This window comes from Hyaena hyaena, unplaced genomic scaffold (assembly GCF_003009895.1).
Source record: "Hyaena hyaena isolate Hyena2069 unplaced genomic scaffold, ASM300989v1 scaffold_6, whole genome shotgun sequence".
In the NCBI taxonomy this organism is placed as follows: Eukaryota; Metazoa; Chordata; class Mammalia; order Carnivora; family Hyaenidae; genus Hyaena; species Hyaena hyaena.
The window spans coordinates 1,005,308-1,024,582 of NW_024080638.1; the positions used below are offsets into that span (position 1 = coordinate 1,005,308).

Genomic DNA, 19,275 nt, shown 5'->3' on the forward strand with positions numbered 1-19,275 from the left:
TTTTATTACTCTCAGATAGTTTTTCCTTTCTCTCAAACTCTTTTAATTATCAACTAATTCTTTGATGTGGTATATTTTGTATTTTGTCTCCAGATTAACTGCTAATAAATGGTTTAATTTACAGCTACTTTTCATGGTGCTGAGTTTTAGGTGAGGGGTTAACAAAATGAATAATCACTGCCATCTAAGGACTATTGTAATTTATTATGTTATAGAGAAAAATGTATAAAGAGATATGTTGAGACATAAGAACTGATTTGTTTTAGTTGTAGAGCCAGCAGAATTTAGTCTGAACTGAGAATATTGAAATGAAATTCCCAAAGTCAATATACATAGTATTTGACTGGGACCTTGGAGAATAGGAAGGAATTGGTAAGTGGAGATGAGGAAGAAAGGGTGCTTCAGCCTGAACAAACCATTGCATCCTGCATTGGCTCTCTGAAGTAGTATTTTAGCAAATTTCACATTCCATGAATACTTTTGGGAATTCTGACTTTATGAGTCATGAATTATGGTAAGACTAACAACTTCTTTTGGAAGAGGTACATTACATCATTCACGTGGTGTATTGTATATCACTCCGTTAGAAAGAAGATTGTGTTCTGCTTGAAGCATGCAATTGTTTGCCAGAGAGTATTGTAGGAATGGGAGAAAAAAACTAGTGTGTTTTCCAGTTGACACTGTTGGTAAACTGTTTAAGCAGATGCTTAGAACAAAGGAAGCTTCAAAAAGTAATTTACCTGAGGAGTGAGTTATTCTTAAACTAGTATCACAATTTAATTGAAGAACAAGTTTCATATACTTTCACCTGTATGAAAAAATATTTTTCCTCAACACAAATCTGTCTCCTTGAGAGCTGTGACTTTTATTTGTATAGGTCTTAATTTATGTGGTACACAAAAGGACACAGGTGAAGATGTTAATAGGGTTGAAATGCAGCTCATGTCAGCTACTAAGGGCTCTTTTCTAATTCCTTTTTCCAAAGGATGACGCTCTGTTAGAGAAGTCCCTATCCTAAAAGTGATTACACATTTGCTTCATTTTGTTGGTGGATTTAGCACCCTTCCAGAAGAGTATAGACACAAATTAGGAACTCAAATACTTTTTGCATATATACAGTATTCAGAAGTCTAAATAAGATAGAATTCCCTTTTGATTATATCTTTTGGGCAGATTATCATACATGCCTCCTATGATTAGAAAAATTGACTCTACCCAGTCTGTGGTCTTCTTGAAGTCAGATTTCTTGTTTATGTGGATAATTCAGTTGTTTCATTTTGCCAAATTGTTATTGCTATATGCTGGGTTTTTATTTATTGTTGTTCTTCTGATTTAATTGTTTAAAATCTAAGCTTACTCAACTCAATTGAGTATATATTTAAATATTTATTAAATAATTTGTAATTATATATGGAAACATTTATATACTAACATTTAAAATTTAATTTATAAAATATCAACATGTTTTTATTATAAAAATTTATATTTTATTCATATGTTATAACATTTAAATTTTAATTTCAGGTATATTGCATTTTTTTGCCCATGTGACCTAGTTTCCCAGGGCTATTCTTTCCTACCTGTTCAACTCTTGGCTGCGGGAATGAAGGAAGTGACCAGAACTTGGAAAATAGTTGGTGGAGTCACGCATGCAAATAACTATTACAAAAATGGCTGGATAGTCATGATAGCTGTTGGATGGGCCCGAGGTAATATTACCAATATGTGTTTTTAAATATTCTGTTATTGGTATACTACTGCTACTGAACAGTTCTCTATTTACATTAATGAGGACAACATACTTTAGTAACAGTATTTTTGGAAGTAGGAAGTCTTTTCTCTGTTGGCTAGTAAATTTATAACTGGCATTTTTCACTAGTACTAGTCATCAGCCATTATTTTGAGCCTATCTTACAGTGTAAAATTTTTACTATTGGTTTGATTAGTAGCCCAGAACCAGAGAGATTATAGTTAATTAAGGTATAGTATAGTGCCAAGGTATAGTATAGTGAATTAAATAAATAGGTTTACTTCAGAGATTATGGAAAAAAGTTATATAAAAATTGCTCTTTTGTGTTTTTTTCCCATCCTGAATAACTAAAAATAGTAAATATGCTTGATTATGAGTTCATCTTCACTCTAGATCATTTACCTTTGTTGTTGGGTTCTTTTGTATGTAGAAGTTGAATAAATTTCTCTAATCTCTTGTTATTTTGTACTGTACCTAAAACTGGTATCAGAGAAGGAAATAATAAAGCAGAAAATTTTATTTTTCAGGCCTGAAACAAATCTTTAAGAACATCTTTGTGCTTGAGGCCCTATGTTTTAACCTTAATTATGGTACGATAGACAGTTGCCACACTAATGAGAGGGAGGCGTTGCAGTTGTCTCAGTACATAAATGTACAAGGAGAGTTTTTTCTTCCTCCTCAAAATTATATTTTGGGGATAAATTTTCCATCAGGAGATAGAATTACAGCTTTGTTTCAAATGCTTTCTCCATAAAATTTGACTAAATATTCTTGTTTAATTTTATTTTTAGGTGCAGGTGGTAGCATTATCACGAATTTTGAGCAGTTGGTAAAAGGAGGTTGGAAACCAGAAGCTGATGAATGGCTGAAGATGTCCTAGTGAGTTGGTATAAACTAGTCCAAGAACAGCTTTTTATCCTTAGATCTTACCAGATCTCTAAAAGTGGATGCAGTGGAGCTGAAAAGATAGTCATGATAATGGAAGACAGTCAGGAAACTTATTCTTTCAAGAAATCTGATCTCTCAAAAATGTAGTTTTTAAAATAGATATTCTTTTTTTTGTGGGTTCCTCCTCCTAGAAAATAAAACTAAACAAAAGGTTCTGGATTGTTATAGAGTTGTGGGAATAGTGTGTATTTATGGAGAGAACTACATAGGAACTCACTTCTCTGGATGGAAATGAATCAGTTGTAGGCTCTTGGCATTTTCATTAATGACTATAATATCACTCAGATTTCAGATTACACGTTCTGGTAGTAAAATGTCAAGCTTATGGGAACAAATCTATCCATTATCAATCCAAATCAGTCCCCTGTTGCTTTAAAAATGAGAGTTGAGCTTAATTACACAAAAGGAAAGATTAGAGGAAATAAACTATAATTGTTAGAAATAGAGCAAACAAGGCCTTGATTGATAAGTAATAAATAAGACATTAGTGATATTCAAGGGAAATTTTTCTTCTTTTGAGTATGTCTCAAAATGTCTTTCATAAAACATTTCTTGGGCTCTTATAACCAAAATCAAATTGTTTCTCCTTTGTTCAGAACTTTGGAATGACTCCCCAGATGGCCTGTAAGACCTTCCAAGATCTGCCTTTCCCCTATACCTTGTTTGCTTTGACTTCATTTCTTACTATTCTCTCCTTCTCTGCTTATATCCTTGAACAGGCCAGGTAACCTGCACATATTCTTGAACAAATCTATGAGTAGACCATAAATATTAGATGAATGAATGAATGATCAGTTGGTCAAGTGAGATTAATCATTAGTTCAGTATGCTATTTTGTGTATGTGTGTATATATATCTATTATCTATTTATCTATTACTAAATACTTTTGCATAGCAGAGAAAGCCTATATGATGTTAGAGAATACGTATATTGACATAAACAGAACATTGGTAGAATTATGAACGTTAAAGGTGCTGGTGAGAGCTCAAGGAAATGAGCATGATATTGGAAATTGGAGGAGATGTGATACAGTTACATAGTGGCAGAAAAATTACTTGAATTGTGTGCTACAGTTGTGTGGAAAGTGTAATTTGTAAGTAGTGAACTTGTATATTTGAGGAGATTTTGAAGCTGTGTTAAAGGTCTGACTGGTTTCTTCTTGATGCTTATAGTAAAGTGAAAGAGGAAAGAATTGAATTGAGGGAATAACTGCTAAGCAAAGAAACCAACACTATGATAATTTGGAAAATTCTCAGCCTATCCAGATTGTAAAAGATGATAAAATCAAGAGATTGACTTTTTGGAAAGTCTGTAGTGGAGAGAAGGTAAAGGGAGTGTCTAGAAGACTTCTGCTAGCATTGAAGAAACGAGATACGTGACTCATGGATCCATTCAGCTAACAACAGAAGCCAGGAATAGACATGAGATTATCCAGGAAAGATATGTGGAGGACCATCTCAATTAATGGCATGGATCCCTGTGTCATATGTTAGAGACCACAAAGGTTTTCAAAATATTGTGTCAGAAACACTGTCAGCTTGCACTGAAAAGGACAGAAATAAGATGAAATAAAGAAGGCTGTCAGACTCCCAAAATTCTATAGGCAGGAAACAGGCTTGATAAAACTGCTCAGCTGCAAACATGTGTTACCCTTCAAGATCTTCAAGGAAGAATGGATTTCAGCTGGGAGCCTTGGGCCTATTTTAGTATTTGTGCTGCTGAAGCAAGCACTGAGAGACATGGACCTAGAGGCCTGAGGTCAGGCCCACAGGTTGGAGTCCAGGTGCAAAGTCCAGAACCATGAGTACAGAGGTTGGAGGCGCAGACTCAGAGAATGGAGCCTGATGTCACAGAGGATTATTCCCAGGCTTTGAAACCTTGAAACCTAATTGAATTTGCCCTTCTGGAGTTTGAAATTGCTGGGACCAGTGACTTCTTTCTTCCTTTCCTTTCATTTTCTCCCTTTTGGAGTTGGAATGTTTCTAATTATTACTGTATACCTATCCTACTATTGTATTTTGGATGCAGAAAAGCTCATTTTCTAGTTTCATAGGAAACTAATACAAGAATATTTTCTAAATGCATCCTGATCTTCCAAACCAATCTCATTGACATTTTTCTAAATCTCAGCCCTGCTCCAATTCCCTGCCCCATTTTATTGTCTACAAAATCATTGCTTTTCAGATTCAATGCTTCTGAATTTATGCTCTAAGGGAATGCTGAGAGGACACCAGCGATGAGCCACTGTGGTACAGAATCTAAACTGTTACAAACAAGGAATAGCAAAATGACATTAAGATAAAAGTTAATTCCTTTTACCTATATTTTTTATTTTTCTAAATATTTATTTTTGAGAGAGAAAGACACAGAGTGTGAGCAGAGGGGCAGGAAGTGAGGGAGACACAGAATGTGAAGCAGGCTCCAGGCTCTGAGCTATCAGCACAGAGCCCGACGTGAGGTTCATACTCACAAATCATGAGATCGTGACCTGAGCTGAAGTCAGACGCTTAACTGACGGAGCCATCCAGGTGCCCCTACCTCATCCTTTAAAAATGTCCATTTGATAAATAAGTAAATAAATAAATATGTCAGTTTGGTGTACATTTTCTAATACATTGTACATATATATAATATATAAATTAATCGATCAACATGTATTAGGGAGTGTCTAAACACCCGCTCCTTTTTTTTTTTTTTACCAATAGGGATGTGCAGTTAAAATTTTTAGAGACCATGTTGCCTTGTGGCTCAGTCAGTTAAGCATCTGACTTCGACTCAGGTCATGATCTCATGGTCTGTGAGTTTGAGCCCCATGCTGGGCTCTGGCTGACAGCTGGGAGCCTGCTTCAGATTCTGTCTCCCATTTTCTCTGTCCCTCCCCTGCTCGCTCGCTCTCTCTCTCAAAAATAAACATTAAATCAAAATTTTAAAAAAGGTTTTAGAGACCACTGTTTCAGAACATTAATGTTCCCCAGTCAGTTGTTAAGGTCTAAACCTGTTACCTAAACCTAACCCTATTTTGAACTCGGTCCTTAGCTTCTAATAAATAAATAGGTAATTTTTCATAAAATGGCTTGTAGTGACTTTTAAATTTGTCATATTTTGCAGTGTGGAATTCTAAGGGTTTATCATTTATCTTTCTCTAATTGTAAGCACAAAGCTAAATAATGATCTGTTACTCAGATATACTTAAATTTAGTGTGGCAAATATGTAACATGAAAGTAATGCTTTGTGCTGGTGTTAGCCACGTAATGTGCTGGATATGGCTCATACTGTTGTATGAGAGCTGGCTGTGTGTGAAAGTAATGCTTCTTTTTGTAGATTAGCATTTTATAGATGTTAACATTTCAGCACTAATTTATTAAGATACTAACTAACACTAATCTGTGCTGGAGCTAGCCAAGTAATGTGCTGGATGTGGCTCATACTGTTGTATGAGAGCTGGTTGTGTGTATCTATCTCTTCTCCGTTCTGCACAGCAGCCTGAAATTGACTGTGATGGGAGTGTGTATACCATGGAAATGGGAAGATACTGTAAATCAAGGCTTTCCTTTTTCCTTCTCCCACCTGACTTGAAGGAGCTTGTTTAGCACTATACAAACTAATCCGCTTTTTACTAAGTCACACTGTGGAACATGGGACTTTTAAATCTTTGTAAAAAGGTGTTATATGGTCAAATGCATCTCAAAAATACTGTAAATAGAAATGAACTCTATCAGTCACAATAAGTGAACCTTCTAAGATCTCTGATACTTTATCAGAGTGAAATCATACTGTATATAACTTAACACTTCTAAACTTTAGAAGTATGTTCACAGAACTCATTTTCATTCTGTTACTAAATCATAATTAAATTAATATTTTTCAGAGTTCTCTTTGAGAAATCTAGGGATGGATCATGTTTATTACTTACTGACTTAAAATGTATTTTATTTTCAGCCCTGCCAAGGTAACCCTACTGGGATCAGTTATCTTCACATTCCAGCACACCAAACATCTTGCAGTATCAAGGCATAATCTTATGTTCCTTTATACTATGTTTCTTGTGGTCACAAAGGTAAGAATCCAAAGTAGCTGTAAATATATATTACAAATGGTGTATAACCAGAATTCTGCATATTAGGCAAGTAGCAGGAACATTTATTTTTCACTGTTATTACAGTATTAAAAGGTAAGTTTTGGGATGTTTATTCAGCTCATCCATGACTTTCTGAAACACCGCTCTTGTATGATTCCTCATTTGAATTATGCTGAGGCTATCATGAAAGATTTGCAGATAGTCTAATATATGTTGGAGGCCAGAGAGTAGTGGAAATAGCTATAGCTGATCAGACTGCATACAGCAATGTCTTATTTGTAAAATGAGATAGAATAGATGTTCTCTGAGGTTCTTTTAAACTTTAACATTTCAAAATTTTATAGTGGGGCATATTTATGCATAGTCTCATGTATTATTATTGCCTTGTTGGAAGCTTTATTCTGTCTTGAAGATAGGAGGTAGTGTGGTATAAGATTACAGGTTTTGGAGACAGGTAATCCTAAATTCAAATCCTAGCTTTGCTATCTAATTCCTGAAAAGGCAAGTCACTTAATGTCTCTGACTCCTGATTTCCTCATCTTCATTATATGATTGTTGAGAGGATTGAAGATGGTGCATGTCTATCACTCTGACGTGTCTTATGAATTTTATTTGCAGCTGTATCATGAGGCTAATTCTGATTATTGTTATTCTTACCATTATTAAATATTGTTCCCTATTCAAAAGTAGACAGTTGGCTTAAAAATTATTATTATTTAAATATAGAAGAATTTTTTAGCTAACCCTCAGCCTAGATATTTTTGGGTAAAAACTCACCTATGGGATTCTTAAAAGGAAAACCATACTTACTATATAAATTTATATCTCAGAAAGAACCAAGTCACTATAGGGATAGTTTATTTTTGTTTCAGTAGTTTCTGCTTTGGAGGTGATCTGTGGCTGTTATTCAAGCACTTCAAATATCTGAGGCAAAATCTCTTCATATGTGTCCTTCTCTTCTAGTCCTCAACATTTTGAGCTGTATGTATTTTTTTATAAAAGCTTATTGAGATATATCTTATATACTGTACAATTTATCCATTTAAGTATACATTTCAGTGGGTTTTTTGTATATTCATAGAATTGTGCATTTGTCACCACAATCAATATTAAAACATTTTCATCACTCCAAAAAAGAAACCTTACACCCATTAGCAGTTACTTCATATTTTCCCTCAGTCCCTCCAACTGTAGGCAACCACTGATCTACTCTCTGTTTCTATAAATTTGCCTATTCTGACATTTCATGTGATTACTAATATACAATATGTGTCCTTGTGACTTGTTTCTTTCACTTACCATAATGTTTTTGAGGTTCATCCATGTTGTATGTATTAGTATTTTATTCCTTTTTATTGCCAAATAATAGTCCATTGTATGGATGTACCACATTCTCTTTATCCATTGGGTTGATGAATATTTGGGTTTATTTTTTTGGCTAATAGGAATAATGAGTTATGAGCATTCATATACTTTTTTTGTGTGGATATGTGTTTCATTTCTTTTGGGTATATCATATAGAAATGGACTAGGTAATATAGTAATGCTGTATTTAACCTTTGAGGAACTAACAGACTATTTTCCATGGTGGCTTCATCATTTTATTTTATTTATTTATTTTTTTTTGATGATGGCTTCATCATTTTAAATTCCCACTAGCAAAGTATGAAAACTCTAATTTCACATACCATCATCAGTGCTTGCCTTTTTTTATTAAAGCCATTCTAGTGGTTGTGAAGTGGCATCTCATTGTGATTTTGATTTATATTTTCCTGATAACTAATGGAAAAAGATGACATCTTTTCATGTGCTTGTTTGTATGTTTTTGGAAAAATGTCTGTTAAGATTTGCCCATTTTTAAATATGTCATTTGTCTTTTTAATGTTGAGCTGTAAGAATTCCTCATATATTTTGGATCCTAGACCCTTACTAGGCTTCTGATTTATAGATGTTTTCTCCCATTCTATGGATTTTCCTTTCACTTAAAAAAATTTTTTTTTTTAATGTTTTTACTTACTTGAGAGAGAGAGAGACAGAGAGAGACAGAGAGAGAGAGAGCTTGAGCAGGGGAGGGTCAGAGAGAGAGAGGGAGACACAGAATCCGAAGCAGACTCCAGACTCTGAGCTAGCTGTCAGCACAGAGCCCGACGCACGAACCGTGAGATCATGACTGAGCTGAAGTCGGATGCTTAACCACCTGAGCCACCCAGCCGCCCCTTCTTTACACTTTCTTGATAATGTTTTTGGAAGTACCAATTTCTAAACTTTTGATGAAGTCAAATTTACTTATTTTCTCTTTTGTTGTGAATGTTTTTGATGTCATATCTAAGAAACTGTTGCCAAATCCAAGGTCAAAAGGATTATCTCTATGCTTTCTTCTGTGAGTTTTATAGTTTTAGTTCTAATTTAGCTCTTTAATGCATTTTCAAATAATTTTTCGGTATGGTATGAGGAAGGATTCAATTAAACTTCATTCTTTTACCTTCTGTGGATATCTAGTTTTACATTCTTGAAGATTCTGTGGATATCTGTTCATCCTAGTATTATGTATTGAAAAGACTGTTCTTTTCCTCACTGAATTATCTTGATACCCTTGCTGAAAATCAGTTGTAAATGTGAGGGCATTTTTTCTGGATTCTCACTTTTACTCTTATCTATTTACTTATCCTACTGCTAGTACCACAGTGTCTTAATTATTTTAGCATGGTAGTTAGTTTTGATATTGAGAAGTGTGAATCCTCTGAGTTTCTTCTTTCTAAGGATTGTTTTGACCATACTGGGTCGTTTGAATTTCCATATACATTTTAGGTTTAACTTCATAATTTCTGCAAAGAAGCCCAGCTCATATTTTCATAGAGATTGCCTTCAATCTGCAAATAAGTTTGGAAGTATTACTATCTTAATACTTTTAAGGCTTTCAAACAATCAGCAAGATGTCTTTCCATTTATTAGGTCTTTTAAAGTATTTTTTCATGATGCTTTCAATGTATGAGTCACACACTCCTTTTGTTAAATTTGTCCTAAGTATTTTATTCTATTTGATGCTATAGTAAGTGGGATTGCTTTTTAGTTTTGTTTTCACATTGTACATTGCAAATGTGTAGAAATAAAATTGATGTTTGATCTTCTTATAACCTTGCTATAACAAACTTGTTTGTTAGCTCCAATAGGTTTTGTGGCGGTATTTTGGTGTGGATTCCTTAGGATTTTCTATATTCAAGATCATGTCATCTGCAAATAGAGGAAGTTTTACTTCTTTTTTTTTCAGTCTGCGTGTCTTCTAATTTTTTTGTGCAGTTACCCTGGCTGGAACCTCTAGTACAATGTTTAATTAAAATAGAATGAACATAATTGGTTTTTTCCTGATTTTAGGAAGAAGTCATTCTCTTATCTTTCACTATCATATTATGTCTTTATCATATTAAGTATGATATTAACAATAGGTCTTTCATTGGTTCCTGTTATTAGATTGAGGAAGTTAGTCCCCTTCTATTCTTAGGTTTTGAGTGTTTTTATCATGAAGGAATATTGGGAGCTGTATAATTTCTGAGATATTCTAACTTTAATCTTTAGAGAAAATGAACAGTATTGTGAATTTATAAGAATAAGAACTAATGGTGTTTGTTGAATTTTTTTAATTACAAAGATCAGTTTTTGTTGAAGTTCTAGTTTGTGGAATAAAAATGAGTTTTTCTTATAATTATTGCTGGACGTATAATTCTTTATTATAATATTTAAACTTAAACACCATATTGCAGTGTGATAATAACATACAATATTGAATTTGTCTCATAATATTTCCCAGAATTTTCCTATTATCTAACTTTTTAAAAAAAATTTTTAATGTTTATTTATTTTGAGAGAGAGGCAGAGTGTGAGCAGGAGAGGGGCAGAGAAAGAGAGAGACATAGAATCCGAAGGAGGCTCCAGGCTCTGAGCTGTCAGCACAGAACCCATTTCAGGGCTTGAACTCACAGACCATGAGATCATAACCTGAGCCAAAGTTACATGCTTAACCGACTGAGCCACCCATGTGCCTCTGTTATCCACCTACTTCTAAATAGAATGTGCATTTTATACATAATAGCTTTGCCTAAGTTCCATTTAGATTTGTTCTGATTTTTTAAAAATATTTATTTATTTTTGAGAGAGAGAAGGAGGGGCAGAGAGAGAGGGGGACAGAAGATCCGAGGTGGGCTCCCCACTGATACCAGTGAGCCTAATTCAGGGCTCAAACTCATGAACTGTAAGATCAGGACCTGCTGAGCCACCCAGGCACCCCTTATACTGATTTTTAAATGGCTTATCATTTGATTCTGAGTAGCTACTATAGTTTTTCATTTCTTAGATATAAAAAAATGAATTGATAGAATATTCAGGGAAAAATTGGCAGTAATTATTTTTTCTTTACTTTGCTCTTTTCCTGTATTATTTATATAGTCAGGAAATTTGCATTGTCTGTTTTGGATGATAATCCAGTGCTTTGGCGTATACAAAGATACTAATAAATATGGTTTCTCTTTTCAAAGAGAATAGCTTCCCAAAAGCAAAATAAGCACACAGAAGACTACGATATAAGTATAAGAATAGTGAGTTCTGTAAGAGAAACAGAAAGTAAATGTCCCCAGCATTGCTCAATCTCTGGTATCTTTTGATGGTATCACAATCCACCAGAAGTCACTCTGTGGTAAGCCACACGTAGTCTCCCTCTTGACATGTGCAGACTAGCCCTGAGTCAAGGACTTGTGGTATCATTTAGATATCTGGAGTCTCCTCCCTGGCCCTGAACCTGCCTGGTTTCTTTGATGACCTACCCTGGTCAAGTCTGTTTAGATTCACCGATACCAGTCTCTGCCACCTCAGTTTCAGTTCTAGCTCTCTGCTTGAGAAATTGTCCTGAAGCAGAAGTCAGGGTAAATGTGTGGATTACTTTATCAATTTGTCTCTTCTCATGATCAGTCTTAAACTCTCTGTTATCCAGTGCCGAAAAGTATTTACCTTATATATTTTGTCAGGTTTATGGCTTTTATGCCTGGAGGGCTAGTCTAGAATCAGTTCTTATGTCATAGTCAAGGAGGAAGTTCCTCTCTTCTTTCTTAATCAGTCTTGTCAGAGGTTTTTGTATGTTAATCTTTTCAGAGAACCAACTTTTTGTTGTTTTGCTGTTCCTAACATCACATTGTTTTACATTGCTGTGTCTCATATCACATGTTTTCATGTATATTATTGTCATCCAGTTTACATTCCTCTTAACTTACACTACAGTTTGTTCTTTGACAAGCGTGTTTTAAAATTTTAAACATTAAAAAAATCCGTAAAAAATTTTTCTTTAGGGGCGGCTGGGTGGTTCAGTCGGTTGAACATCCAACTTCAGCTCAGGTCATGATCTCACAGTCTGTGAGTTCTAGCCCCACATCGGGCTCTGTGCTGACAGTGCAGAGCCTGGAGCCTGCTTTGGATTCTACATCTCCCTCTCTCCACTCCTCCGGCAAAACGCTCTGTCTCTGAAAAATGAATAAACCTTAAAAAAATTAAAAAATTTTTTTTCTTTAACTGCATTTTAGACAGTATATGTGGTATTCTGTGGTTCATAGAATTTGAGACCTCATTTCTCTGTTAGTATTGATGAGATTTTATAGTTGTTTTTATGTATGAAAAGTAAATATATTCTATATTTTGGAGGTGTAAGAAGTCTACATATATCTACACATGCTTGTTTATGATGTTTCAACTATAGTATGTAGTTACTAATTTTTCCATGTCTGATCTATTAATTTTTTCCTTCCTAAGAGAAGTATGTTAAATTTCTTCCTCCTTCTCTTCTTGTCTCTTTCTCTCCCTCTTTTTTAAAAATGTTTATTTAATTTGATAGAGAAAGCATGAGAGTGCATGTGAAAGGTGCAGGGACAGAGGGAGAGAATCTAAAGCAGGCTTCACTCTATCAGGGGAGAGCCCAACATGGGGCTTGATCTCACAGAGTGTGAGATCATGACCTGAGCAGAAATCAAGAATTGGTCAGTGGCTTAACCTACTGAGCCACCCAGGTACCCCATCTTTACCTTCCTCTTATCTTCCTTTTCTTTTTTCCTTTCTTCCAGAGCCCAACCAAGCTGAACATTCAGTGATGTTCAGTTCTTGTATGATCCCAGTTTCATTCAAGGACTCCCTTCTTTTCCAGCTCTCACAAGTCCTTTGTTATTCTTAAAATCCAAGCTTCAGAGAAAAGAAATATGTGCCAACTACGACTGTTAGTATAGGGCAAAAGCACACGGCTTTGGAGTGAGACTTAGAAATTTAGGCTTTACAGTTTTAAGCACACCATTTTTATTTCTTAAACTAGAGTTACACATATTTTAAGGGATACATGGCTTTTGTTTGGCACTGGATGTACAAACTCACATCATAGATATGATGCATTATGTACCAGTGGTTGATCTCAGTGTTGATGATTATAAACATTTTAAAGTTAAATAGGAATATACTACGGAATACAATTCAAAATTTACCTTTTTTTTTTAAAGATAAGAAAATATGACATTTTATATTTGACATGTCTTCATTTTGGGCTCTGCTAAGTTCACTTTCTTCCATCAGAGATGATTTGAAAAAAGTTTGAGAAGCATGGATTATCTTTCAACTCCTCAGGATAAGGAGTTTTCATGAAATAATGTTATTGTGAAATAAAGCACAGGGAGACTTGAGTGGTTAAGAGGGATTAAAACTGAAAAGAGTCTGTTGGATTTTGAAATGGAGAGGTATTTGGTGACCTTCATGAAAGCAGTTTCAATGGCCTGGAAGAGAATAGAAAAATGATTGTAATAGACTGAAGTGAATAAGAGAAATTGAAGACAAAGCATATAAACTATTTTAAAGGGAAATAGAGAGTATAAATAGAAACAGCCTGGGAGAGAGGTTTGGCAGTATCTGACAAAGTTGAAGATTCATATTATCTTTTGACTTGTTAATTCCATTTCTAGGTATAACCTCTGACAGTCTCCCAACATGTGGTACAGAGACCAACTTCACCAGTATCTCTTTTAAAAAATGTTTTAGTAAAGTAGCATTTTTTTAAAGATTCTTTCAATACCCAATACCCAGGCCACCAACTTATTCTTTCATGTAAATACTCTGATTTCTCATCTTTATTGTATGTGGTCTTTTATTCAGAGCCTCCGATCTGAAAAAATTGGGCTAAAGGATCTTATACAGAAAGTTAATCTAACTGACAGTACATTTTCCAGAAATACAAAGAATAACTTTAAAGGGCTGTTAAATTTACAAAACACTTAGGAACAAACTCTTTAAAAAGTTTTTAAAAACCAACTTATTGAAATATAATTTTCATGTAATACAATATACTCATTCTAAGATTACATTTTGATGAGTTTTGACAAATTTATGTACCTGCATAGTTATCACAATCAAGATACAGAACATTTCCATTACTTCAAAAGGTCCTTGTGCACTACTCCAGTAAATCCCAACAACTGCTTATAGCTATAGGGTACCACTTACCTACTTTCATTTTTTTCAAGTTTTGTATAAATGGAATGATATAGTATGTATATTTTGTGTTTTGTTCAGCATAATGTTTTTGAGATTTACCTGTGCTGTTGCATATTCCTTTCTATTGCTAAGTATCATTATACACCCCAATTGATTTATCCAATTTTCTGTTGATGGATTTTGGATTGCTTCTAGTTTTTGATTGTTTGAATAAAGTTATTACGAATAACGTTGCTATGAAAACATGTACTTCCTATGGACATATATTTTCATTTTTCTTGGGATAAATAGGAGTGGAGTTGCTGGGTTATATGGAAAGAATATGTTTAACTTAAAAACCTGGCACACTGTTTTCCAAAATGGTTGTACCCATCATCATTACTACCAGCAGTGTATGAGAGTTTCATTTGTCTTACATTTTTCCTAATATATGTTATGTCAGTCTTTAGCCATTTTATATGTATATAGTGGTATCTCATTGTAGGGTGTTTTTGTGTGTGTGAGTGTGTTTTCTTTTTTTTTTTTTCAGTTCTCTGATAACTAGAGATTTGAGCATCTTTTCATGTGCTGATTGATCATTTATATTATCAGTGTTTGTTCCAATCTTTGCCCGTTTATGAAAATTGGATTGTTTTTCTTATTATTGACTTGTAACATTTTGCAGCATGTTCAGGATACCAGGATACCAGTTCTTGGTGAGATATCTGGATTCCAAATATTCTCCTAGTTTGTGGCTTTATTATTTCCTTAATGTTGGTTTTAGAAGAGTGGAAGTTTTTAGCTTTGATGAAATTCAGGTTATCACATTTTCCTCTTACGGTGCTGCTTTTTGTGTCCTATGTAAGGAATTCTTCCATACATCAAGATTTTGAAGATTTTTTACCAGTATTTTCTTCTTACTGTTTTTAAATTGAGGTATAGGATCCATTTCAAATTAAGTTTTATGATTGGTATGAGGTAAGGGTCAGGTTTATTTTTTTCATATGAAGATGAATTTGTTCTAGCACTGTTTGTTGAAAAGACTATCCTTTCCCTAATTGAAATATATTGGCATCTTTGTTGAATATCAGTTGCCCTTATATCTGTGGGTCTATTTCTGAACTGTATTCTGTTCCATTGATTTCTATGTCTATCTTTACCCAATATGAAATTGTCTTACATAACTGTAATTTTAGAGTAAGTCTTGAAATCAAGTAGTTTAAATACTTCAAATTTATTTTTTCTCAAAATTTCTTTGGATATTTTAGGTGTTTTATATTTTCATATAAGTGTTAGGATTAGGGTGTCCCTTTCTAAAAATCAATCAATCAGTCAGTCAATCAATCACAAAGCTTCCGGGGTTGTGATTGAGATTGTGTTGTATTCAGAGAGCCATTTGGGAGTTACATCCTTTTTTTTTTTTTTTTTTAATGTAATTTTAAAAAAATTTATTTATTATTATTTTTTTTTACAAATAGTTTATTGTCAAGTTGGTTTCCATATAACACCCAGTGCTCATCCCCACAAGTGCCCCTCTCCGTGCCCATCCTCCCTCCCCCCTCACACCCATCAGTCCTCAGTTTTTGTCAGCATTCAAGAGTCTCTCATGGTTTGCCTCCCTCCCTCTCCCCTATTTTCCTCCTTCTTCTCCCCCATTGTCCTCCGTTAAGTTCCTCCTAATCCTCCTATACGTGCAAACATATATTTGTCCTTCTCTGCCTGACTTATATCGCTCAGCATAACACCCTCAAGGTCCATCCATGTTGCTACACATGGCCAGATTTCATTGTTTCTCATTGCTATGTAGTATTCCATGGTATAGATAAACCACATCTTCTTGATCCATTCGTCCGTTGATGGACACTTAGGCTCTTTCCATTTTGGCTAGGGAGTTACATCTTAAAAACATTGAACTTTCCAATTCATCAGTATGATATATTTCTCCATTTATTTAGGTCTTCTTAAGTTTTCGTGGTTTTCATTGTTTTACATATATTTAGTTAAATTTATCCTGAAGTAGTTCATATTCTTGGGGTGCCTTTATAAGTAGTAATTAAAATTTTTTCAAATTTTTAGTTTACATTTCTTATATATACATTTATAGTTGATTCTTGTATATTATTTTTGTATCCTGTGACCTTGCTAAATTTACCTATTGGTTCTGGTATATTTTATGTAGATTTTTTAGCATTGTCTATGTATATGATCTTGTTGTCTATAATACGATTTTACTTTTTCCTTTTTAACATGATGCTATTTATTTCTTTTTATTACCTTATTGTCCTGGTCAGAACCTCCAATACAAGGGTGAATAAAAATGGTGAGTTATTGTGGACATCTTTGTCTGTTTCCTGACCTTAGTGGGAAACATTCATCATACATTAAGTATGATGTTAACTGTAAATTCTTATCAATGTACTTTATTTAGCAGGTTGAGGAAATTACCTCATATTCCTAATTTGGCGAGAATTTTTATCACAAATTGGTGGGAATTTTGTTAAATGTTCTATGTTGGTTGAGATGATCATAAGGTGTTTTTCTCCTTTCTGGCCTGCCAAGTTTCTGTGGACAGATCTGCTGTGAACCTGACCTGTCTTCCCTTGTAGGTTAAGGACTTGTGATCTCTGGCCTTTGTATATTCTTTTCAGCTTCATTATTTTCCATAATTTTATCTTCTGTGTTACTGATTTGCTCTTCTGCTTTGTCCATTCTCATTGTCATTGGAGCCATTTGAGATTGCATCTTGGTTATAGCATTTTCAATTTTGGCCTGACTAGATTTTAGTCCCTTTATCCCTGCAGAAAGGGATTCTCTGGTGTCTTCTATACTTTTTTCAAACCCAGCGAGTGTTCTTATATTCGTGGTTTTAAATTCTAGTTCAGACATCTTACTTATATCTGTGTTGGTTAAATCACTGGCTTTGCTCTCTTGCCTGTTTTTTCTTTTGAGTTGAGTTTCTCCATCTCATCATTTTGTCCAGAAAAGAAAAGAGCAATGAAAGAAAAGAAAAACACACAAAGAAACAAACAGAAAAGCTAGATCCTGGGTGTGTTTTGGCCTGCTTGTTAAAAGGCTCTAGATCCAAAAATAAAATAAGATAAAATAAAAATATGTATATATAAAAATATATAAATAAAATATAATAGTAAAACGTTAAAAAAAGGAATTAAAAAATAAGAAAACAAATGAAAAAAAAATAAAGTAAAACAGAAGATGCATCTAATTTTCCCTAGAGTTGAAGCTTTGCAGTACTATGGCAGTAGACTTAGTGCAAAGGAGTTGTTTGTGCTGGTCTTCTTTGGGGACCCTGCTCTACTGATTCTCAGGCTCACTCCTTCTAGTGGAAAAGTGCCTCAGGGCTACAGGGGTGTGGGTCTTGATGTAAGTGGCTCTGGCCTCCACTAGGTGGCACTGCCTTGCCCCCTGAAGGCTTTCAGCTATGAAGGATGGAATGAATATAGCCAACTTCCCCTCCCACTCTTTAATCCTGGAGCTGAATGTTGGCACTCTACAGGGAAACTTCACAGAAGAGCAATTAATCACCCCTCTTATGTCCCTGGTGTCCATCAGAACCCCATGTTAACCCAGCCTCTGTTCAAACCTTTTTTTAATTTCAGGTGCATGACTGAATTTCACAACTTCAAATTTCAGGGATTTCCTGGGCCAGACCTGTGCTGCTCCTCTGGGACAGGGTCTCGCCAGGCTTTCGTCCACCCTGCGAAAAAAGCAGTGGCGTTACTGTGCTGCAGAAATCAGGCACCCCAGCTTTCAGCCCTCAGCCTGAGTGAGTCCCCTCTCTTATGCCTGCCAACAACACAACACTTTGGTGCTATCCCTCTGTCTTATGACGTAAACGATCCTCAGACCATGCTGTCATTCCTGGGATTCTGTTGCTTTACCACTTGAGCACCTTTAAGCCAGGCACTACCCCCACCAATTTGGAATGCTGAAAGTTCAGATTTTGGCTCTGCTGTTTATAATACTTTGTGATAGCCTCCTTAAGCTGTCTCCCTGCCCAGCTGGACCCAGAGTAGCATCTCTTCCTGTAAACCCTCTGCGCCTCCTATCTTCCAAACGGTGTTCCCCTTTATACATGTAGTCTTGCAGTTTTTGTTCATTTAGACTTCCAGTTGGTTTCTTTGGTGTTTAGAATGATTGAATAACTATCTAGCTGAGTTCAAGGGATGAGACAGGCTTAGGGTCTCCCTACTTTTCTGCCATTTTAACTCCACCCCCCTCCTCTCTTTCTAAGTTAGCCCTACTATATGTTTATCAATTTCATTGATTTGCTTGAAAGACCCAGGCTTTGGGGTGCCTGGATGGCTCAGTCCGTTAAGTGTCCACCTTGGGCTCAGGTCATTATCTCACAGCTCCTGAGTTCAAGCCCCAGGTCAGCTCTGTGCTGACAGCTCAGAGCCTGCTTCAGATTCTGTCTCTCTCTGCCCTTCCCTTCCTTATGCTTGCTCGCTCTCTCTCAAAAAAAGAAAGACCCAGCCTTTGGTGTCATTATTTTCTGTTTTGTGTTTCACTAATTTCAGGTCTATATTATGTCCTTCTTTGTACTTACTTTGGGCTTAATTTTTTCTTTTTTCTGTAAAGAATAGGTTGATAAGTTTGACTCTGTAACATTTTTTAAAAAGTTGCATGGAAGAAAGCACCATGGACAAAGTAAAAGTATAGTTGTCAAACAAACAGTGATAAAAGTACTTACAACATATATCATTGACAGCTTGTATTTGTAATACATAACAACCTCTTAAAAATTAAAGGTTACAGGGTCAAAAGCTTGATAGAAAACTTAAAAGGAAGCTGTCAACAGAATTCACACAGAAAAGATATGAAGATGTCTTTCAAACATATGAAAAAATATGAAGCACTCATAATTTGAGAAATATTAATTAAAATAATTCTTGGATACCATTTCTTATATATGTTCTGTTTACAAGGCTATGGTGAATTAGGCCCTCTTGGAATTTTTCATTTTTAGTGTTTCCTGGGTATTCCTGCATGTT

The 19,275-nt window shown here is 34.9% G+C and overlaps 1 protein-coding gene across 4 annotated transcripts in view; it reads left to right on the forward strand.

Annotated features, from left to right (window-relative positions):
* TMEM38B (transmembrane protein 38B) overlaps positions 1–19,275 on the forward strand; it is a 54,761-nt gene that overhangs the window by 27,316 nt on the left and 8,170 nt on the right. For all 4 annotated transcript variants that reach the window (XM_039240304.1, XM_039240306.1, XM_039240321.1 and 1 more), the window contains 3 exons: positions 1,525–1,709; positions 2,542–2,629; positions 6,640–6,757. In XM_039240304.1, coding sequence (XP_039096235.1) covers positions 1,525–1,709; positions 2,542–2,629; positions 6,640–6,757 — 391 coding nt within the window. The remainder of the gene's footprint in view (positions 1–1,524; positions 1,710–2,541; positions 2,630–6,639; positions 6,758–19,275) is intronic.